This window comes from Marmota flaviventris, chromosome 3 (genome assembly GCF_047511675.1).
Source record: "Marmota flaviventris isolate mMarFla1 chromosome 3, mMarFla1.hap1, whole genome shotgun sequence".
NCBI classification, from domain to species: domain Eukaryota; kingdom Metazoa; phylum Chordata; class Mammalia; order Rodentia; family Sciuridae; genus Marmota; species Marmota flaviventris.
Window position 1 is genome coordinate 117068678 of NC_092500.1, and position 20604 is coordinate 117089281.

At 45.7% G+C, this 20604-nt stretch overlaps 1 protein-coding gene across 9 annotated transcripts in view; it reads left to right on the forward strand.

Moving 5' to 3' along the window:
• Positions 1-20604, forward strand: part of Mical3 (microtubule associated monooxygenase, calponin and LIM domain containing 3) — a 203541-nt gene that overhangs the window by 154214 nt on the left and 28723 nt on the right. For 5 of the 9 annotated variants that reach the window (XM_071610264.1, XM_071610263.1, XM_071610267.1 and 2 more), the window contains 7 exons: positions 4906-5156; positions 9149-9286; positions 14233-14346; positions 15181-15327; positions 15820-15902; positions 17050-18886; positions 19434-19528. In XM_071610264.1, the coding sequence (XP_071466365.1) occupies positions 4906-5156; positions 9149-9286; positions 14233-14346; positions 15181-15327; positions 15820-15902; positions 17050-18886; positions 19434-19528 (2665 nt within the window). Of the gene's footprint in view, positions 1-4905; positions 5157-9148; positions 9287-10571; positions 10635-14232; positions 14347-15180; positions 15328-15819; positions 15903-17049; positions 18887-19433; positions 19529-20604 lie in introns of all 9 variants that reach the window. The other 4 variants (XM_071610266.1, XM_071610265.1, XM_071610268.1 and 1 more) reach the window with 4 other exon arrangements.

The window sequence follows — 20604 nt, forward strand, 5'->3', positions numbered from 1 at the left end:
GTCTCAAAATAGAAAATAAAAAAGAATGGCAATGTAGCTCAGTGGTAGAGCACCCCTGGGTTCAATCCTTAGTACCAAAAAGAAAAACTGGGAAAAAATACAAGATGTGTATCCCTCATCTGAAACATTGGATTTCAGATTTCCAGGTTTTTCTATTTTGGAGTATTGGCATAGACTTTACCAATTGTGCATCTCTAATCTAAAACTCTGAAATCTAAAACTCTAAAAGCCAAAACTTTTTGAACATCATGAAAAGTGCTCGAGTTTTAGCTTTTGAATTTTTGAGTTAGGGGACATTCAACCTTTCTAATAGTAGCTGTGCCCTAGAGTAGCTGAATAGCTAAGTGAGCAAATACAAAGGAAGTGCCTTTTAAAAAAAAAGAAAGAAAATTTACAATGATTAAAAAAAAAAAAAAAACATCTTGGGATTGGGGTTGTGGCTCAGCACTAGAGCACTTGCCTAGTGTGTGTAGCAAAAAAAAAAAAAAACAAAATAAAAAATTTAGCAAAGAAATGCGACATGCTGCATGGCTATCCTCGGGGCTCAGTCGACCTTCAGTATTACTGTCCTTCACCATTATCGTTGTCCTTGGATCTTTCCTTCCTGACCACAGCAAAACCTTTGCTTAGCTCAGTTAAGTTGAGCAGACCTTGTCTTTTACAATCTAGTCCATGTGTTCATCAGTTTTGTTTCCTCCAGCCAGTCCCCTCAATTTCTCAAAGAGAAACTACCCGAGGGAAAACTTAGGCAAGGTACTTCAAGATGCGTAATTGGATATATATTATCTCAGGGAGAATTTTTTCTGGATATTCTTTTAACTGAAAGGGTCAGCTCCTTTTGACCAGGCTTTGCCAAGGGGGATCCCAAGATATCTGTGATAGTTCTGAAATTAGGGAAAGCCTGCCTTGACCTTCCTGCTTGTGGTCCCTGGGCATTCCACCCATCTTGACTCTGCTAAGCCCTGTGATAAGTACTCCAGCAAACAAAGCAGCCCTGTCCCTGCTCTGAGAGAGAGTGCGGTTCTGGTGGAGAGACAGACCCTAAGCAACCCACAGGACACCATATTGTTACAGGACAAAAAAATGGATACCTGCTGTGAAGGAAAGGTTATCCTTTTTTTTTTTTGAACTAGGGGTCAAACCCAGGGCTTTGCGCGAATGCAAGGCAGACACTTTGCCACTGAGCTTCATCCCAGCCCGGGAAAGCTTATCTTGATAACTAGATTTTCCAAGCCACATTTCTCCCAGGAAGCTGTATCCTTAGAATAGCTTTTTTTTTTTTTTTTTTAAATCCTTTTTTTCCCAGAAGAAGGGAGATGTTAGTTGTATGTATTGCTTCCCCCCTATAAGAATCCTTTCCACTGCAAAATTTTCCAGGCTATAGTTCAAGGGATCTATTTCTCCTTCCTTTCCTCCAGTTTCAACAACCCAGGTCCAGAGAGATTCAGGAGTTGGGGTCAGCCAGAAAATGTAAAATGAGCCTTGAGATGCTGTAGTTACACTGCAAATCTTTCATGAGGTTAGGGGCCTGACCAGCCCCAGAGACTACCTTGAGTAGTAGTCTATGAAAATGATGGCATGGAAGGGAGCAGTTGACAGCACCTTTCAGATTTTCTCTGTCCTTTACATGGAGAGGGAGTCTGGTTAGCCTCCCTGGGATGTCCAGGGACAAGTAGCATTTTGTCTCTTGGAAGTGGGCTAAGCATGTAACTTATGAAGAAAGGCAAGGATTGAATTTTTTGCTTTCTTTCATACTCCATGCCTCACTTACTGCACTCCCACGATCATTGAGCTGTCGTAAAACCAGCCAGAGTGGCACTAATAGCTATAAGTGGGGCCTCATTGTCATCATCACAAGGGATTTATTCAATGCCTGCATTGTGCACAGTGCATCCTCATGACACTGCTTGGGACGAGGACAAGGCTGTACTAAGGCCCCCTCTCCCAGGAAGCTGTAATATCGTTCCTTCCAGTCCACTAACTACTGAGGCAGCCTTAAACAAGTCCCTGGTTGCACTCAGCCTTGAGGAAGGGACAGCATGGCCTTCCCTCTGCCCACCAAAGATTTAAGATGAGCATAGAAGCCTCCTTATCCTTATTTTATCTTTGAAAGATGTGTAATGATATATTAATAAGAAAATAAACTAACAAAAACAGAGGTGTGGGGCAAACAATATATTTAGTCAACTTTTTGTTGCTAAGACCAACAGTGAGACAAGAACTACTGACAAGAACAACTCAGAAGAGGAAATTTTTATTTTGGCTTCAGAGGATGGTTTCAGAGGATTTGGACTATGGTTGACTAGCTCCAAGGCAAAAACATCATGATGGAAGAGAATGGCAGCCAGGAAGTAGTCTAGAGAAGAAGAGGAAGGGAACAGGGACAGACTCCCTGAGGTCACACCTCAGTAACCTATTTGAGACAGGATTTTACTAATTTACCAAGGCTTGCTGTGGACTTGCTACCCTTCTGTCCTAGCTTCCCAGGTACCAGTGATTACAGGCATGGGCCAAGTTTTTGTGTACTTTAACCTGCTACCTTCCAGCCCTCAGTCACACCACACTCTCATTCTACCTTACTTTATCATGATGTGTTTGCATCTTATCTGTCTTTGAGAATAAGGAGCTTTTGGGGATCACTTTTATGTTTCTGCACGTTTAGCAAGTACATTAGAAGTAAAAGACAATAAATTTTAGTTGGATGAACGAATGAGTAAAGTGAGACTCACTGGAAGGACACAGCTTTTTATTTCTATATCCACTGGCTTAGCTTTAGTGAGTGCTCAAAAATGTTTATTGAATGAATGAATGATTGAAAAATTGTATAGCTAAATAAACAAATAGATGAATAGCTAGAGCCCCAAAGTATAATGCAAGCATGATGAAAGTCAATGATCCATCAGAACGTGCCTGAGGGGAGGTATTACAAGACATCCTGACAAATTAGAAAATCATGGCTCAGAGAGCATAAGTAATAAACTGAAGGTCACAGTAGCAAAGCCAATGTGGCATTGTGAGGAGTTAGGAAGCAAATAAGAGGGAATGAGGCCCAAGACCACCCTCACTTCTGACACCAGTCACAAATTCTGATGTGATGTGATGACCCTCAGGTTCAATAATTTGCCAGAAGGATTTACAGAACTCCCTGAAAGCAATTATACTCACAGTTGTGGTTTATTACAAGGAAAAGATGCAGTTTTAGAAACTAGCCAGGGGAAGATATACATATGGTAGACTGCAGAAAACTATGAAATTCGGGGCTTTTGTTGTTCTACCTCATAGAATCAGGAGAGCGTTGCTTCTTGGTATTGATGTATGTCAGTACCCATCGAAGAATTCACCACCCAAGCCTGGCTGTTAGGAATTTTTATTGGACTCCATTACATAGGCAATGACTGATTGATAGTTCACATGTATCTCAGTCTCTAAGTCAACATATACCAAGTAACCCAGTACCCCCACCTGAAATCACATCTTTGGTCTCTCTTATATGACTGTCCCCCAGCTGACTTTGGGATGTGACCAGCCCTCAACTAGATCCCAATATTAGACTGTCTACCAAAGACCTCAATCAGAATAGTCCAGGGGGTCAGAATTTACTTCACAAGGACAAGGACAAGGCTAGACCTCTCTTTGGATAAGATTCTTCCCCACATAGTACCAGAAGCATCCATGTTGAACGTTATTGTCTTCATCTGGGTCTGTTCACTGGCTTCCTCACTCTCAAACACAAATGAGCTATGAGAAAGTCTTCCCTGGATAGAGAGAGGACTGCACCTTAATAGGAAGCTGAAACTAAACCCACTTCATGCCTGATTTCCTCTGGAGCTTGGGGCTCTATCATCCAGAGTTTGGTCCAGTGCTTTATTATGAAAGCCACATTTTCTTCGATCCAATTAAGTATACACTTCTCACCACAGGCAAAGTCTCTACTGAAAAAGATTCTTTAGGAACTATCAGATTGTGAAACAGGCCTGGAAACTTCTCCATTTGAGCCCATACCACTGTGGGGGGTGGAATTTTATTCGTGTCCTGCCTGTTATACTGCTTCCTTCCCCAGGGCAAAGAGGGATCATCCTAAAGGGCAGTGGTCAGGTTCACATAAGTTTTGCACATAGCACTGCTTCTGTTGCAAGCTGAGCTGGCCTTGTTCTGTGAAGGATACAGATGTGGAGAATGTAGCAGGTTGTCAGGCATGATGATGACTGCAGGGGGTTGGGTCCTCTCCTGATGGTTTTTTTGCTTTAGCTGTGCAGTGGGCAAGGCATTTACTGCCTTTTTACCTTTGTGTTCCCCATAATATGCAGCTCCGGGATTGGCACATTGTGAGGTCTCAAGGAACACCATGAAATTGGATCTGCTGCTTCCTCCCCCAGCCCCTGCCCCAGCACATACACACACCCCACACTGATTGCAAGGCACTGTGTTTATTTCAGCCTCTTAGGGCACCTTCTCTTTCTCCCTCACACCTATGGTTCTCACAAAAGGCTCCTGACTGACCTGAATCAAGTTAGAACCAAGTTCTTCAAACCAAATGGTGGGTCAAGGTGAAAGAGGACTTTCTCTTCTCTCTCAATTCCAAGAGTTATGTGTTTATAGCAAAACAAGTCCACTGTCCCCTGCTGTGTTTCTCCAGGTCCTCTGTGAACACTTACCCAGTGGTCATGGTGTTTACTAGCCTGTTGTGCCCCACCAGGCTGGGCTTTTTGCTTGTGTGGGTCCATGTAAATGTTCACTTATAAATGTAATTCATCCTGCCCTATTTGTTACCCTCTTTCCATTCTTATGTTCCCTCCCGCTTGACAGGTGCTTTGCTGGGACATATTACCTCCAACTGTGGCACTGAATCTTCCCTTCTCAATTTCCTGGCATTCCCTCACTTGGTTTGTGTGGTTATCTTCATAGCAGTTCCGAGTCGGAAATGGAGGAAGAAGAGGAGGAGGAAGAGGAGGAGGAGCAGCTGCCCACTTCTGACCTGGGTGGTGTTCCTTGGAAAGAGGCTGTAAGGATCCACGCTCTTCTGAAAGGGAGGAGTGAGGAAGAGTTAGAGGCCTCCAAGAGCTTTGAGCCTGGGGAGGGAGAAGAGGAGGAGGAAGAGGAATATGAAGAAGAAGAGGAGGAAGAATATGACGAAGAGGAGGAGGAGTCCAGTGAAGGTCAGAAAAAAGTCTCTTCTCCTAACCCTGACCCTGTCCCTCTGAAATAATCTGTCCCATGTATGAAAGTGACAGGTGTAATTGGCTGGAGTCACATGGACACCTCCCACAGAGCTTCAAAATAATCCTTCCTGTTGCTCCCTGACCTTAGGTACAGGGACAGAGGAAGGATACCAAATCAGGCAGACAGGCCACTGTGGGAATAATGTCCCTGGTGCAAATTCAAATTTTTAATTGGAAGTAGAAAATATGGGCCAATCTAAGGATTTTGACTTAATTAACCTACTCATTCCTGTCTTCTTCTCATTTCCGCCCCCCAAGCCCTTTAGTTTCAGTTATAGACATTGATTGTAATAAAACAAGGAAATTTAACTTCCTAGAGGAATCCTTGATTTCTGATCTTGAGTAATGAAGACTGCTTTGAGCTAGATGCCCACCAGACAGGGTGCTGTCAGTGATACTCAGAATAACATTGTGGGGGGCTAGGGACATAACTCAGTTGGTAGAGTACTTGCCTTGCATGCACAAGGCCCTGGGTTCAAGCCCCAGCACCAGAAAAAAACAAAACAAAAAGAACAGAATAACATTGTGGGGCCAGAAATCCTGAAAAAGAGCATCTTAATTGCAGAATTCAGTCATCCTGGTTGGTTCTGAAATAATTCTCTTAAACTCAAGGGTTTTTTCAATTTTGTCCCTCTCTCTTGCTCTATGTAACCTTGAGTGATGATGATGAACTTGCTGAATAGAAAGAGAGGGTCATTCTTTCCCAGCCCTAGCTGTACAGAGGTCCTGTAGGAGGTGAGGAAGGAAGCAGCACAGGTAGAGACCTGACTCCCCTGCGGAGGTCTTTACTTTCTGTCCTGGGGACTCAGAACCAACGGATGGGAGGACATGGGCCTTCTAATTTCTAAGCCCCAGTTTCTCCCCAGGAGTCAGAGGAACAGATTAAATTCTGAACAATGTGGGCACAGTGGAGTTGGTACATGATTGCTCTGCTGGGATTTATCTCTGCTTCTTCTGAAATTCGATGTGCTCACTACCCAGGCCCATCCCAGGGGCCATTTCCTCTGACACTGTAATATTTAAGCCCTTCACAGACAGGGCTGTGGTTCACAAGCCAGACCTGACACCTGTGCAGTTTAAGACAACTATAAAGAGGTGGTGAGGACAGGATAGCACCCTAATCATGAGACCCTGGACTTGAGTGGTCAGGGTCAGGGCACTTCCTCAGAAACTTCCCTGTGGAGTTTCTCTCCCTGTCCTCCTGCACTCGCCCCTCTGAAAGTGGAGACCAAGGCTGGACCAGGACTTACAAGGCAGTATGCTTTACAGCCTATACTCCCCGCCCAGTTTTTTTATGAGCCTTGAGTAGGTCTGTGCGAGAAGGAGCTAGGCCCTGGCTGGAGCCTGAGTTCTCTCATTCTGCCATGTCTGCAGAGCCACACTGGTCCAGAGTTGCCTCCATGTTCCCCTAATTAGAGGAGGTAGTTGGTGCAGGGGGAAGGTATTTTGTTTGCTTCATTATCTCTGTGTGATTATTATGCTTAATGACTTTTAGCTTCAACACAGCTTAGAGTCAGAGCTTTTTCCATTTTCAGGAGAGTTTAGCCCACTTTCCCCTTATGAAGACTAAGTTCTGGGCTTGGACTTAAATGTTAAGACCAAACTTATAGGGAATTGGGGCCTTAGCTAGATAAACACATACTAAAATATTCAGTCAAACTCTATACATTTCCAGGTGGGAACCTTGTGTTCCCAGCCTGGAGTATGTCTTCTGAGCAGTGGACTTCCACACCTGTGTAGTCAGTGACAGGATGCTACTATCTTGTCACTGAAGATAACTCTGCTTTCTATTCTTTTTCCTCCTTTCGGTTCCCTTTTCTCTCCATTTGTCCCCCTGCGGGATTCTTGATGCTGCTTGTGGGTGTCTGGCTCCCCCTGCTGTAGAAGGGGAGTATTGCCCCTGGGACAGAGAACTCCTGCAAGGCCAGTGGCTCCAGCATCTCTCAAAGGAAGAAGAAACGGGTACTTGTAAAGGTACCCACTTCGCTCCCCTGCCCACCTTCTACCCTGGCTCCCTAGCAGCCATCCAAAATTTGCCTCCAAGAGCAGGTCCCACATGAAAAGATCTGTGCATTTTAGAGCTATGCTGCACATATCTAGCTGGTCACCTGTCTCTGGGCCCAGCCTTCCCAGACAAAGTAGAGAATAGCATATTCCAGAAATGGAATATGGCCCCATTTCTATCCCTGTGGGTTTTTCTGCAATTTCTCCTTATCCAGTTAAGATTCAGTTTCTTCTCTAATGCAGAAAATCTTACAATGCAGCCACAGCTCTTCTGTCACCACCACCACAGGTGCCTTTAAACATTTCTCTGAGAAAGAAAGACGTGCTGGCTTCATGCTGTTGATAAATCCCCAAGGCTGCATGTGGTAACAGGAAGCAGAACATTACTCAGGGAGAAGACTCACTCTCTTCCCTTGTTGCTTAGAAGGTAAAGAAAGGTCCTGCCTCTTTTCTTTTGACTTATCTTCCCCAGGCCTAAATCTGAGCTGTTTGGAGGTGTTGCTGTAATTCGGCCCTCTCCAGTACCATAAAGGCAGATAAACTGGCCTTGCAAATAGTCCTTCAGTCTATAGAGACCAGCAGCTCCAGTAAGGGAGCCCATGAGGGGCTAATACCCCACATTGATAGCATAGGTCAGCATCCACATTGGTGATCTTATTGGTTCTTCCAATCCAAATCAGAGGTTGTCACAAAACTAAAACCAGGTTGTCCAGTTAGATTATTGAAGGAAGGGGTGACATATACTCACAGATAGACACTGGCTCCTGCTAAGAACTGAAGAGTCCTTCAGATCGATGGCACCTGCTCTTGCTGCCTGAATAGTCGTCCTTCCTTCTGTAGTATCCCCTCCTTCCAAGTTGCTAGCTATTCCTTTATCTTAACCCAACCCCACTGTGTAGCATGATGCAAGCCCTAATGATAGGGATTTCACAAGGCAGGGACTGCATGCAGATTCCACAGGCTCTGTCAGCAAGAATAAGCTGAAAGGACTGCCTGTGAGTCTTCATTTAACTGAGAAACCAGGTCTCATGTCTAGAGGGATCAGTAGGATACCAAATGGAGTTTTAAGGAAAGGAGCTTTGATAGTTTTGATTGGGGGTGGGGGGTGGGCAAAGAGGTGTGGGTCTCCTCCCTACCCCTAAACTCCTGGAGTTTGGGGACTTCACAATATAGAGTTCTGCTTCTTCCCTAAGCTGCTGCCTCCCCTAACTCCATCCTCCCCAACATCTGTGTCCCTGGCAGACCCAGCATGCAGCATGAGAAGATCTCTTATGGAAGGGGCTTTTTTCTCTCTAGTAGAAGCTCTTACTGCAGAAAACAAAAACTACAATATAAACATAGTACATTTTTGTCCTATGTGAGTTGTCTGGCTTGTGGCAGAATGGCACTGTCCCATCCCACCTTTCTGTTGTCACTTGACTGAAGTCTCAGAAGTGGTCAGCTTGGCAAGTGGTGGTAAGCACTTTGCTGTATAATCAACAGAAGGGGCATAAATGGCGTGACCTAGAGGGCCTCATGCTGTGCTAGGTAATCAACCTGAGTTCTTATCACTCTTGGAGGAATGGCCCTTTAGAAGTCAGTTGTCATCTGCTTTTTCTCCACCTTGGCATTTGGATCCCTCAAAAATCATTTAGGATGAAAAGGGCAGTAGAATCTGCATTTGGAGTTGGAATGTGTGGTTCTCTTCACTGAAATTAATAGTACACATGAAGTTCAAAATGACTAATCCGAACTGAATGACTAGAAGTTACATGCGTGTGAGCACATGTTCTTGATTTTTACTTCTTTCTATTCAAACTGCTCCTGGCAAATACTGTAACTCTTCTTTCTGTTTCCTTTCCTGTGATGTTTTATCCCCTCCTTTTCTGTTTATTTTCTCCTTCTACCCTCCCTGTCATCTCCATCCCTTAAACCTGGCACATTAGCTGGGAACCACAGGCTACAGCAGATACTAAATCCAGCAGATCCCTTGGCGATCCAGGCTGATGTGCACTGGACACACATTCGTGAGAAAGAGGAGGAAGAAAGAATGGTCCCAACCTCTGAATCTTCCACTTCTAGAGGTAACTGCTTCAAGACCCAGGATCCCATGTGCTGCTATCAGCACCTTTCATCCCTGCATCCCTTCCTGTTGCTGTAGAGGACCTTTCTGCTAAGACCAAAGCCTCCCATTTTGATCAAAAGTAGAACCCAACAAAACATTACATTTTCTGCTGTTAACCCAGACAAGTGTCCTTGACTCTCATTTGAGGATATGTAAAGTTCTCTATGGATTAAGAGGTTGCAGGCTCCTTCTCCAGTAATGCAAAATAATAAACCGAATTTGACCTGGGGAAAAATGAGAATTCACTTCCTGTCCCCCATATTTCTCGGCTGGGGTCTTCTTTGCCCACTCTATAGAACATGCTGGTGCTTTCCTCATGGAGTGTGTCTGAGTGTGACTGTGTATGACAGGAGGAGGAGAGGGAAGCATATTTAGAAGTAAAATTAAGAAGAGATATGTATCAGGGAGGTTTCTAAATTCACTGCATTATTTTCAACTCCAGGTTTTAGGTGAGTTGGTCTGTGTTTCCCAATAAGATGAAAACGTACCTTATTCAGTGGTTTTTGTTTTGTTTTACTTTGTTTTGTTTTGTTTTGCTTTGTTTTGAGACAGGGTCTCACTATGTTGCTCAGGCTGGTCTCTGACTCCTGGTCTCAAGTGATCCTTCTGCCTCAATCACCCGAGCAGCTGGGCTCCAGGTGCATGCCACTGCACCTGGCCTCTGGCTTCTTTTAAGGAATATCAATAATAGAAAACAAAGGACTCTGTTGAAGGATTCATTGACTGCATATCATTCCTCTCAGCTACCCATCTTCCAATATGGACCCTTGGTCATCACCTCTGTCTGGCTCATGTAGCTTCACATATTCTTTGTGCCTATTATAGGCCACACACCCTTCAAGGCTCTGGTTATACAAAAGGGATTCTTCCTTGCCCTCGTGAAACTTAGCCTTTAATGCACTTTTTATCCTTCCAGCCCCCAACTCTTCCCTTGTAGGTAAGACCAGCCTCTGTTAACAGCTTTTGCAGAACTTTAGATACCCAGAAGCTATGCTGAAGTTGATGTGAGAGCCCCCGCTGACCAGGGCACCTGACTGACCTACGGCATCGACCAGGAGCATCCTGCAGCCTCCCTTGGGTTTTCTCTCAGGATAATGGCGGATCATTACCCCTCATCCATGCCAGACAGACCACTCTCTGCTCAGTTTCTTTTCTGTTTTGGACTTTAGGAATGACCACAGCTCTCCTCACTGGGAATGCTTACTGCTGTGTAACTTTGTATTTATCGTCTGTTTTAAATTCAGTGCCTGGCCTTCCTTCCATACGCCGTGCAGCAGTGCAGGCCTGGCTGGAGACGGTCTCTGGAGGTAGTCGGTGATGTTTGATCTTTTCCCACTCACCATAACCTTTCTCTTTAGGCAGCTCTGCTGGTGCCTTAACACTAGAACTCTGGTCCTGTCGCTGGTGCATGCGAGGGTGGAGCCAGAGGCGGGCGGGGGCACATGCATGCCTCACTCAGGCAGCCCATCCTTGCATGGACCAGAAGTGCATCCCACATTCTACAGGGCAGATTGGAGGAGAACATTAGTGGAGACAGAACTTGTTCCATTAATAGAGGTTGGATACAATAACCAAAGCTAAAGGAACCTTTTTTAGCACTGAGGTTTAAGTATGTAAAAAAAATAGGTAGTAATTGAGTATGAAAACAGAGGAATCAAAATAAAATTCCACAAACCTACCAAAATATCACAGAAGGAAACAGTCAAGACTCAGGGGCAGAGGGCATTTACAAGAATTATCAGAGAGGAGGGGAGGGCAAAGGACTGGTATTATACAGCTAAGGGAAGAGGGTACAAGCAGGACATACTAAGCTACAGGTGTCTCTTCAGCTATTTATGCCACGAGATAATTGGCAAACCTTAGTTGTCTTTCCTAATTTTTTTCTGGAAACATTTCTCAGTGAGGGGGTCTACGTGAATTTTGGGCAGGCTGTTCTTTTCATTGCAGGATGTTTATCCTTGGCCTCTGCCCTCCAAATGTTGTACTGTCTCCATTCTCAGCCTAGTCGTATAACAACCAAAGACATACACATATTTTCCAACACTGTTAGAAGGGGAGGCAGCATTGCCTGCTGTCTGAGGAATATGGCCTTAGCAGTTGCATCCAGGATGGGCAGGACTGACACACATGGATCTTAACCACCAGGCTCTTACCATTCCAGCCTATTGTCTTCACCAGCAGTAGGAAAAATAGATAAATGTCAGGAGTAATCTTCCCAGTGTATAAGAGAAAGAATGCCATCGGGTTTCTGGTTCAGCTGGCCCTGAGCCATCAGCCCTCGACATAGGAGCTGCTGAGAATTTCTAGTTAGTGTGCATACATATGACAGAGGGATAAGGTGGAGGAAGGGGCACTTCCCAGCTGCCACCTGAAATAAACAGCAATTCCTGGCTTTTGTAGTGTGTAACTCATCAACTTGTGTGGCCGCTTCTATCACCCTGCACTTCATCTTAACCTAGATTCCATTCGCCAGTTTCATTGCTCAGGCTGCGTCTCCTTCAGCATCTGCTACTGCTGCATTGATAGTTCTCCCATGTTTATTTTTTGATGTATGTGATAATTGTTCTTTTCAAGGTACTGCAAGAAGTATAGAACCTTACCCTTCTGATTTGACAGTAGAGGTTTCTTAGTAGAAACTCCAAGTAGGAGAACCACATGAAGGACCAAGGGATCAGGACTGGGACAGACCAATCCAGGGAATTGGGGCAAGCTGGGGAGTTCTATGGAGTGGTCTTTGTGCTTGCTTCCAGCCTACTTGCCAGCAAAAGTATATCAGTGTCTCTTCTACCACCTAAATGCTAGGCATTCACATATTTGTTCAAGCAAATAATGTTAGTCACAAAAGACCCCCCCCCCCCGCCCCCGCTTACCAGATAGGCCCAGATTCTGTTCCCACTGATCTATTTGGAGTAGGTTTGGTCTTTATATGGTATAGTGCAATGATGAGCAGACTTTCCAAGTATAAAGCTCAATTTGAGAAGGGGCCTAGAGGACATTGGTGCTTTTAGATAGGCTTTTGTTTGTGCCTCATAAATCCCATTCCCTGGTGTTTGGTGAACTATCTTCCATCAGTGGCCAAAAGCAATGTGATTGCTCAGACCTATAGAAGCAACTGAATAGTTTTTCCCTAGAAAATGTTATCATCCCAGGAGAGAGTACCTTGGCATTGCCAGCTTGCTGGTTGCTCTGGTGTCTAGAGGGAAGGGCTTGGCATTCACAGTTCACCAGCCTAGAACTTACTCTGGACAGTATCCACCATCCCTGGAATGCCTGTCTGCTCCATTCTAAACCTCTTTCAACAAACTAAATTTGAACCACTATCTTAAAAGTTATGCATAAAAAATAAGTACACAGCTTAAGGAATTTTTTTTCCCTATACCGCAGACTTCATCCAGGAACACTTCACCACTGAACTACATCCCCAGTCCTTTTAGATTTTTATTTTGAGGCAGAGCCTCACTAAGTTGCATAGAGCCTGGCTAAGTTGCTGAGGCTGGCCTTGAACTTGTGTTTCTCCTATCTTACCCTCCCAAGTCACTGGGATTACAGGCATATACCACTGCATCCAGCTCAATTTAAAGAATTATTAAGGAATAAAACTCATGTAATTGCCACATTATCAGCAGTTTCAAAGGGGCTGCTCAAACTGTTTCAGCACATTGCTTCTTGACATCCTATCACTAGACTGCAGTCACTAGTTTGGTCTGTAAAGAAGAAAACTTCATTTTAGGGCATATGGCTATTATGTGTTCTATCCTCTCTCATTTTCAATTCAGCTTTTTTAAGAAATTTACCTGAGTTTAGCACTCCCATACCTTAGACATGTAATTAATTTTGTGTATTCTTTCCCCTATTAAAAAAAAAGTGGGGAGGATTTACCCTATTTATTTATTTTTTATTTAAGGAATTTACCCCAGCTGTGCCACAGCCAGTTCCTCTACTCCTTCCCCTACCTTGGGCCTGGAGGGGCTAAGGGGGGCCGGGCAGGTTGGACTCAGGCTTATATGCAAATCGAAGCATAACTTTGTTTCTTGAAATTAACCCCTTGGGGAATGACTGAAGGGTGGTTGTGCTTGGAACCCTAGAAGGAGCCCTGAGGACCCCTGGCAGATGGGTGCTATCAGTCTCAGGGGACTGTCTCAGAATCCTTGAGACAGTACTTGTTGCTTTCCTCACTGCTCTCTCTTACAGTCCACTGTTCGTGCAGGTGCAGATTCCTAGTATGCAGAGTTGGGATGCGTGGTGTGTGTGTTTAGGGGCTGGTTCCTTAGGAGAAATGAAGTGATTGAGTGCCTTGCTTCATTTTGTAGCACCAAAGGGCTATTCTTGACTCCAAAAAAGGAACTTTACATATCTCCTCAGTTCTTCTCCCTTGTTCTTTAACAAAGTATTTCTCTCTAAGTTATCACAAGAAAAGCTGCAGCTTCTACCAGTGGGAAGGGTATGATCCTCTCCCTCAAAGGTAGAGGGAAGAAACAATCCCTCAGATTGTATCATTGTGAGAATTAAATGACCCCTGACTTCAGAGGTAGTTAGGAAAGTATCTAAACTTAAGCACTGATAGCTGGAAGCTAGTGTTACTGCTGGAGTTTGATTTAGGTGCCTGTTGGGCCTAGGCAGTGACATTTTACCTCTGACCATCTTGGACTTGAGACTGTTAAAGCAAACAGTCTATGGGAAAGAGGGAACCTGGCCAGGCCTTCAGCTGCTCTTTTCCTTCCACTTGACCCTACTCACATTGAAAAATGGCCTGGGCCCTCCTCAGTACCCACACTGCTTTTGGAGCACTCCCCACGTCCATCCAAGTGGATTTCTCTCTTCTCCAGTAACCCGTCTTTCTCCTGCATAGACATCCTTTTTCTGTCTTGTCTTTTCTTCCTTTCCTGGAATACCTCTGCCTTACAGCCCCATTGGATGAGAATGACCTGGAGGAAGATGTGGACTCGGAGCCAGCAGAGATAGAAGGGGAGGCAGCAGAGGATGGGGACCCTGGGGACACTGGTGCTGAGCTGGATGATGGTATGGGGCCCCAGCCTCCCTCTCCACTATGGACACAACCTGTTTCCCATAGGGGGAATGGCCTGAGTGGTTAGAACTTAAGAATGTTCAAGAAAAATCTACTTTAAAGCAAAAGCTCAAGGGAGTCAACTGTTTGGCTCCCTGGGTGATTCTCTGTTCCATCAGTGACTTACACTTGTTTTGTTTCACCCACCCAGAAGCCAATCTCCTGTGTAGCCTGTGTGAATTGAGTTGTGGTTGAGAGCTGAGCAAATTTCAGACTATTCAGGGCCTTTAATCCATTAGATGCCCTTTGGCATTGAAAGACAGGGACATTGTAAATAATTTTAAGAATTGTGTCTCATTGGGCAAAAAGGAACAGGGACTAGGCTGGACAGAAATGAGAATAAAAGTTGAGGTTAAGATCATGAGGGATTATAGATGTAGTCTATGGTCTGGGCTGAGGACTGGTGAAATAACAAGAAAGATAAGTCCAGAAAGCAAGGCCTGCTTTTCCGCAGGTGTAACCCAAGCTTTTCTTCCTGTCATGCCTTCATATGTCATGGTGCTATTTTGAAAAGTAAGTGGAGCACCACAGGTTTCAATGAGACACCACACTACAGAGGGCAATGTACCTTGCTTCAGGAGAGTGCTTTGGCTGAGTCTCTTGGAAGCATTCTCAGAAGGCAGGGTCTGTTGCTGAATAATAGACAGGGCTCACCATCACAATCCAGACCTTGCACCACTGTGCACATGTGTCCATCCAACCATTGGGCCATGAGAGTAAGAGATAGAAAAGGAGTGTGGCCTGGCTCACGATTTGTGCCAATTTGTGTCCCTTCCTCCCTCCACTAGATCAGCATTGGTCTGATGACATCCCATCAGATGCTGAAATGGAGCTTCGCTTGCGACGCCACCCTGAAGTAGAAGCAGAGTTAGAGCTGAGGGTAATAGAAAATGAGGAGGAAAAGCCATCTGCCTTACCAGTGCAACAAGAAGGAGGTAGGTCTACTGCTACCAGCAGGAGTCAGCAGCTTCCAGAATGCCTATAGAAGCCACAGGGCAGGCTGGGTGGCACAGAGTCAGGGCTTTTAGTTGGCCCAGGGCTCCACTCCTCCTCCTGCTCTTCCTGTCTGCCCTGTAAATGACTGCAACCAGCAGTTCCTTTCCTTATGTTGTTTGGGATCATGAAAAGGTAGAAGGTCCATCTCAAAGCTTGGGACCCAGATTGTACACACAAAGGGTTACTAGTTCTTGGGGAAGTGAATTCCAGGAGTCCTCTCACTCCTGAGATGTGTTTTTTCTAGACCAGCCTGAGTACAGACCCAGGGACACAGCATGCATTGGTTCAGCTAAACCTCTGCTCTCCCTGCCTCAGCAGTCAACTGGATGTAGTATGATGCCCTCCACAGAACTTCCTGGGGGCCCTCTTAGTGTGAGTGGGGGGCTGGTGGGATGGTTTCCTCTTTTAAATCCTGTGTCCCTTCTTTTCAGGTCCTTCTCAAGTCTCCAGCCCCATCCAGTCCCCTCAGGAACAAGCCATTCTTTCTACCCCAGCATCCAGCCACATAGCAGAAGTAAGTATTGGGGGCTCACTGTGAGGGACAAGGGACTGATGGAACTCCTGTCTTTGGGCCCATGGTGTGAGCCCCTCAAGAAGTGGAGGTGAAGTAAACTACTACCCCCCATTCTGAGGAAAATTACATATTTTTCACTCCTTGTGTTAAGTGGGGCTCTTGATTATATAATAGGAGTGGCCTTGGGATTCTAACTCAGTCTTCTTGATGTATGGACAGATTTATTTTTAAATTAAAGTCATATTTACAGGATCATGGGTTTATTATAATAGATATATTTTTTCTTTATATTAAAATAAATGTATAACTATTTAAATACTGTCTGGAGGACAGATCAGGGTGGTAGGCCAAGACACTAGACCTAGGTTTTTGGATTATGGCAGCATGGCATCATTCAATGATTTTCTTTTTTTTTTTTTTTCTTCACTGTACTGAGGGTGGAACCCAAGGCCTGACACATGCTAGACAAGCACTTCTCTACTGAACAACATCCCCAGACTTTTGTATTATTATTATTTTATTTGGAAATAGAGTCTCACTAATTTATCGAGGCTATCCTTGAACTTTGAATTTTCCTGCCTCAGCACTACTCTGCCTCCCACCCAATTAGAAGTATGTTCCACTAGCGATTTAGTGATTTTTTTCTGCGAAACAAGAGCTTTATTTTACTGAGATGCTAAGATAGGGCTATAATAGACTCTGTGTGCATCTTTAAGCTTCCTGGGAAAGGCAATGTGATTATAAAACATCTACACATAGTAGCTATTTTAAATCTTACAGTGCTGGCCCTTGTGATGGCATGTCAGGGATCTTGGAGCTTTAGAAACTGCTAGTTGGGGTGAGAGCCAAATTCATTAGTGTTTTTCTGCCATTGTTCATTTCAGTGGACAGAGAAAGTAGGATGTGTTTGAGATGAACCAAATCCTGAAAGCTCAGACTATTCAAACTAAGAGGGGTTCTAAAAATTTGACAAATAGAGCAGAAAATGAGGAAGTTTTTCCTGGAGCCATTTGAATCATACATAAAACGATAGAGAGAGAAATTTATTTCAACATACACAGGCCCTTTGAGAGGAAAATTCCATAAAGAATGTTGTTGACCATGAAAACATTCACTTCTAAGCAGCTTCTGTCTTCCCTTTCTGTAGGGACCCCAAACCCCACTTGCCTCTGTTGCCACCAAGATGAAATCCCCTGAGGAGCGCTTTTTCCCTGACCCTCTGCTCCCCAAAGAGAAGCCCAAAGCTGAAGCTCCCCCGGATCAGAAGACTGCACCCCCTCCCATCCGGTCGCAGCCTGTATCTCTGCCAGAACCAAGGACACCTACCTCACCTGTGAGCTCACAGTTTGTGGCTCAGGTGGCCCCTTCTGCATCCCCTTCCACCCAGCTCCCTATTTGCTCCCAGCCTCAGCCTTCCTCAGAGGCCACCATCCCATCCCCCACTGAGTCCCCCATACGCTTCCAGCCTGTTCCAGCCAAAGCTTCTACCCCTCTGGTCCCCTTACCTGTGAAGAGCCAAGCTGATCCCAAGAACAGACTGGACAGCCCTCTTGCTGTGGATGAAGCCCTGAAACGGAGTGACCTGGTGGAGGAGTTTTGGATGAAAAGCGCTGAAATCCGCCGCAGTCTGGGACTCACACCTGTAGAGCGAAAGAAAGGGCCTGAGCCCAGCTTCCCCTCACCTGCCTTCAAGCCAATATCCCTAAAATCCTTTTCAGTTGAGAAGTCCCCTCAGGATGAAGGACTTCATCTTCTGAAACCTCCATCTATTCCTAAAAGGCTGGGCTTGCCAAAGTCAGATGGTGAGCAGCCCTCCCTGCTGACTCCCAAATCTCCATCTGACAGAGAGCTGAGAAGCTCCCATGAAGAGCGGAGGGATCTGTCCAGCAGCTCTGGCCTGGGCCTTCATGGGAGCTCCTCAAACATGAAGACCTTGGGCAGCCAGAGCTTCAACACCTCAGACTCCACCATGCTCACCCCACCTTCAAGCCCACCGCCACCCCCACCCCCAGATGAGGAGCCCGCCACCCTCCAAAGAAAGCCCTATCAGATATTTGAGCATAAAGAAACTGAGCCAAAATCCTCCATTATCCCACCTCCTCCACCTGCCACATTTATGCGGCCCCCACGAGAGCCTGCCCAACCCCCCAAGGAGGAAGTGCGGAAGTCATTTGTAGAGAGTGTGGATGAAATCCCCTTTGCTGATGATGTGGAGGACACCTATGATGACAAAACTGAGAACTCAAGTCTGCAGGAAAAGTTCTTCACACCCCCTTCCTGCTGGACCCGCCCAGAGAAGGCCCTCCACCCACCCCTGGCCAAAGAGAATGGACGGCTGCCTTCTCTGGAGGGTAGTGCCCAGCTGCAGAAGAGGGGACTGCCCTTGGTCTCTCCTGAAGCTAAGGAGCTGGCTGAGGAACGCATGCGAGCCCGGGAGAAGTCTGTGAAGAGCCAGGCACTGAGAGACGCCATGGCCAAGCAGCTGAGTAGGATGCAGGAGATGGAGATGGCAGCTGGGGCCTCCAGGTCCCGCAAGGCTTCCTCAGCACCCTCCCAGAGCAAACAACTTTTGACGGAATCCTCCAAACCCCCAGGTCTCAGAGGCTCTGAGGAGCCTACTCTGAAGCATGAAGCCACTAGTGAGGAGGTCCTCTCCCCTCCATCAGACTCAGGGGGCCCAGATGGTTCTGTCACCTCTTCTGAGGGCTCCAGTGGGAAGAGCAAGAAGAGGTCATCCCTCTTCTCCCCCCACAGAAACAAGAAAGAGAAGAAGTCCAAAGGGGAGGGCCGACCCACAGAGAAACCCAGCTCACGCCTTCCAGAGGAAGCAGCCACCAAACCCAAGTCCTTGTGGAAGTCAGTCTTTTCTGGGTACAAGAAGGACAAGAAGAAAAAGGGCGACGAGAAGTCCTCCTCCAGCACCCCATCCAGCGGAGCTACTGTGGACTCTGGCAAGCACAGGATGTCTCCTATTGTAAGAGCAGGTACATCAGCAGCAAAGAGACCTTCATAGGACAGAGTGTAAGGGGTACATTCTTGGGTCATTTTGTTGTTCTCAAAAGATCCACTTTCTTTTTTTTTTTGAAAGCAAGTTTTATTTTAAAAAAAAAAGATCCACTTTCACATGCTGATGGCCCAAAGGTTCTTAAGAGACGGGAACTGAACCATGAATGCCCTGAGCATTTTCCTGCCTCATAAAATAACTCTAAAATCAGCTTGAAATTAGATAGGGTAGTCTTTGGAAGTTGGTACCCTTCCTAAAGTCACATTACCCCCAAAATGGGCCTGCTTTTGAGTGGGGCAGAGGGCATTGCCTGGTGGTCCCAGACAGGTGTCCAGAGTTATTGTCTCTTCCAAGTGGCTGTGTCCCTGAAGGAATAAGCATCAGAGCCCAAGCTCATTGCACCCCAATGTAAGAGGAAAATCACTTAAACTTGAAACCAAACCTCCAGCTGATCTGCCCCAGCTGCTCGAATGAGCATGGAAGTCAGTGTTGTCACTGCCCTCACTCTGCCTCTTTTTACCTCACAGAGCTGCAGCTCCGGCGCCAGCTGAGTTTCTCGGAGGACTCAGACCTCTCCAGTGATGACATCCTTGAGAGGTCCTCCCAGAAGTCCAGGAGAGAGGTGGGTGGGTCCATTCGCTGGAAGGACTTTGGCGGGCTGGCGAGTCTTGGCCTCTGGTAAGGTAGAAAACAGGGAAAGCCAATCTAAAACCAGGGTGGAGAGTGAGTGCATTTCTATGATTCCAGCAGGCAGACAGTGGAATGCTGATCCCGGACCAGGGTCAGAAGAAGAGCCACAAAAGTCTTCCCTCAGGCCTTTTAAAGGGGAGAGAGGTATTTGCTTTCCTGGCAAGAGTTCCCTCATTCAGTTCCTGTGAAGGAAGCTGGAGATATTCCACATGGAAACCTTTATGTTGCCTTTAGGAAACAGCCAGGCACTGTCTATTCTTTCTCTCCTCAGCAATCCATGCAGAGCAGTATCTGTCAGGATCCAGGCAAGGGGACAAGGGTTGCTCACACTCCAGGGTCATAGAGGCTGGGATAGAGCACCAGGCAGTGGAACAGGAGGTGGGACCAGGTTGCTTACACAGGAGTGGGCCTCATCATCCTGCCTGCTTGGTAGATTTGTTAATTAGAGGAGGGTTTTGTTTGTTTGTTTGTCTGTTTTCCTGTTTAAGAACTGATCTAAGAAACTGACTTGGGTATGTGTCAGGTCTGACATGGGCTCTCTTGCTGCTCCAGAACTTAGGAAGTATGGCCACTCAGGTCTCCTAAGAAGCAAAGTTCTCTATATACAAAGTCCCTTCATCACTGGCTTCCTTTGGTGTTCATTTAGTTTTTTTTTGTTGTTGTTGTTGTTGTTGTTGTTTGTTTTGTTTTCCAGGAGTCTTATAGCTTTGTCTCAATACAGTGAAGTTGGAGGAGGGAGAACCAGAGAAAGTTCTAGTGGGGCATCTATGTGACAACAACAGTGTTTATATGGGAACTAAGATCCATAAAGGCCTCAGCAGCAAGACAGGGGCAGTGATGCTCTGTGTGAGCCCAGCTACATCTTGCCCTCTGTCTAAGACAGAGCTAGACATTACCTTTCCAGGGGTAATAGCCCTGCTGCCCCTTACCTCCCTTTTTGAATAAAAATATACCCAGAATATCATGTGCTTTTTTATGTATATATTTTTAGTTGTCGATGGACACAAT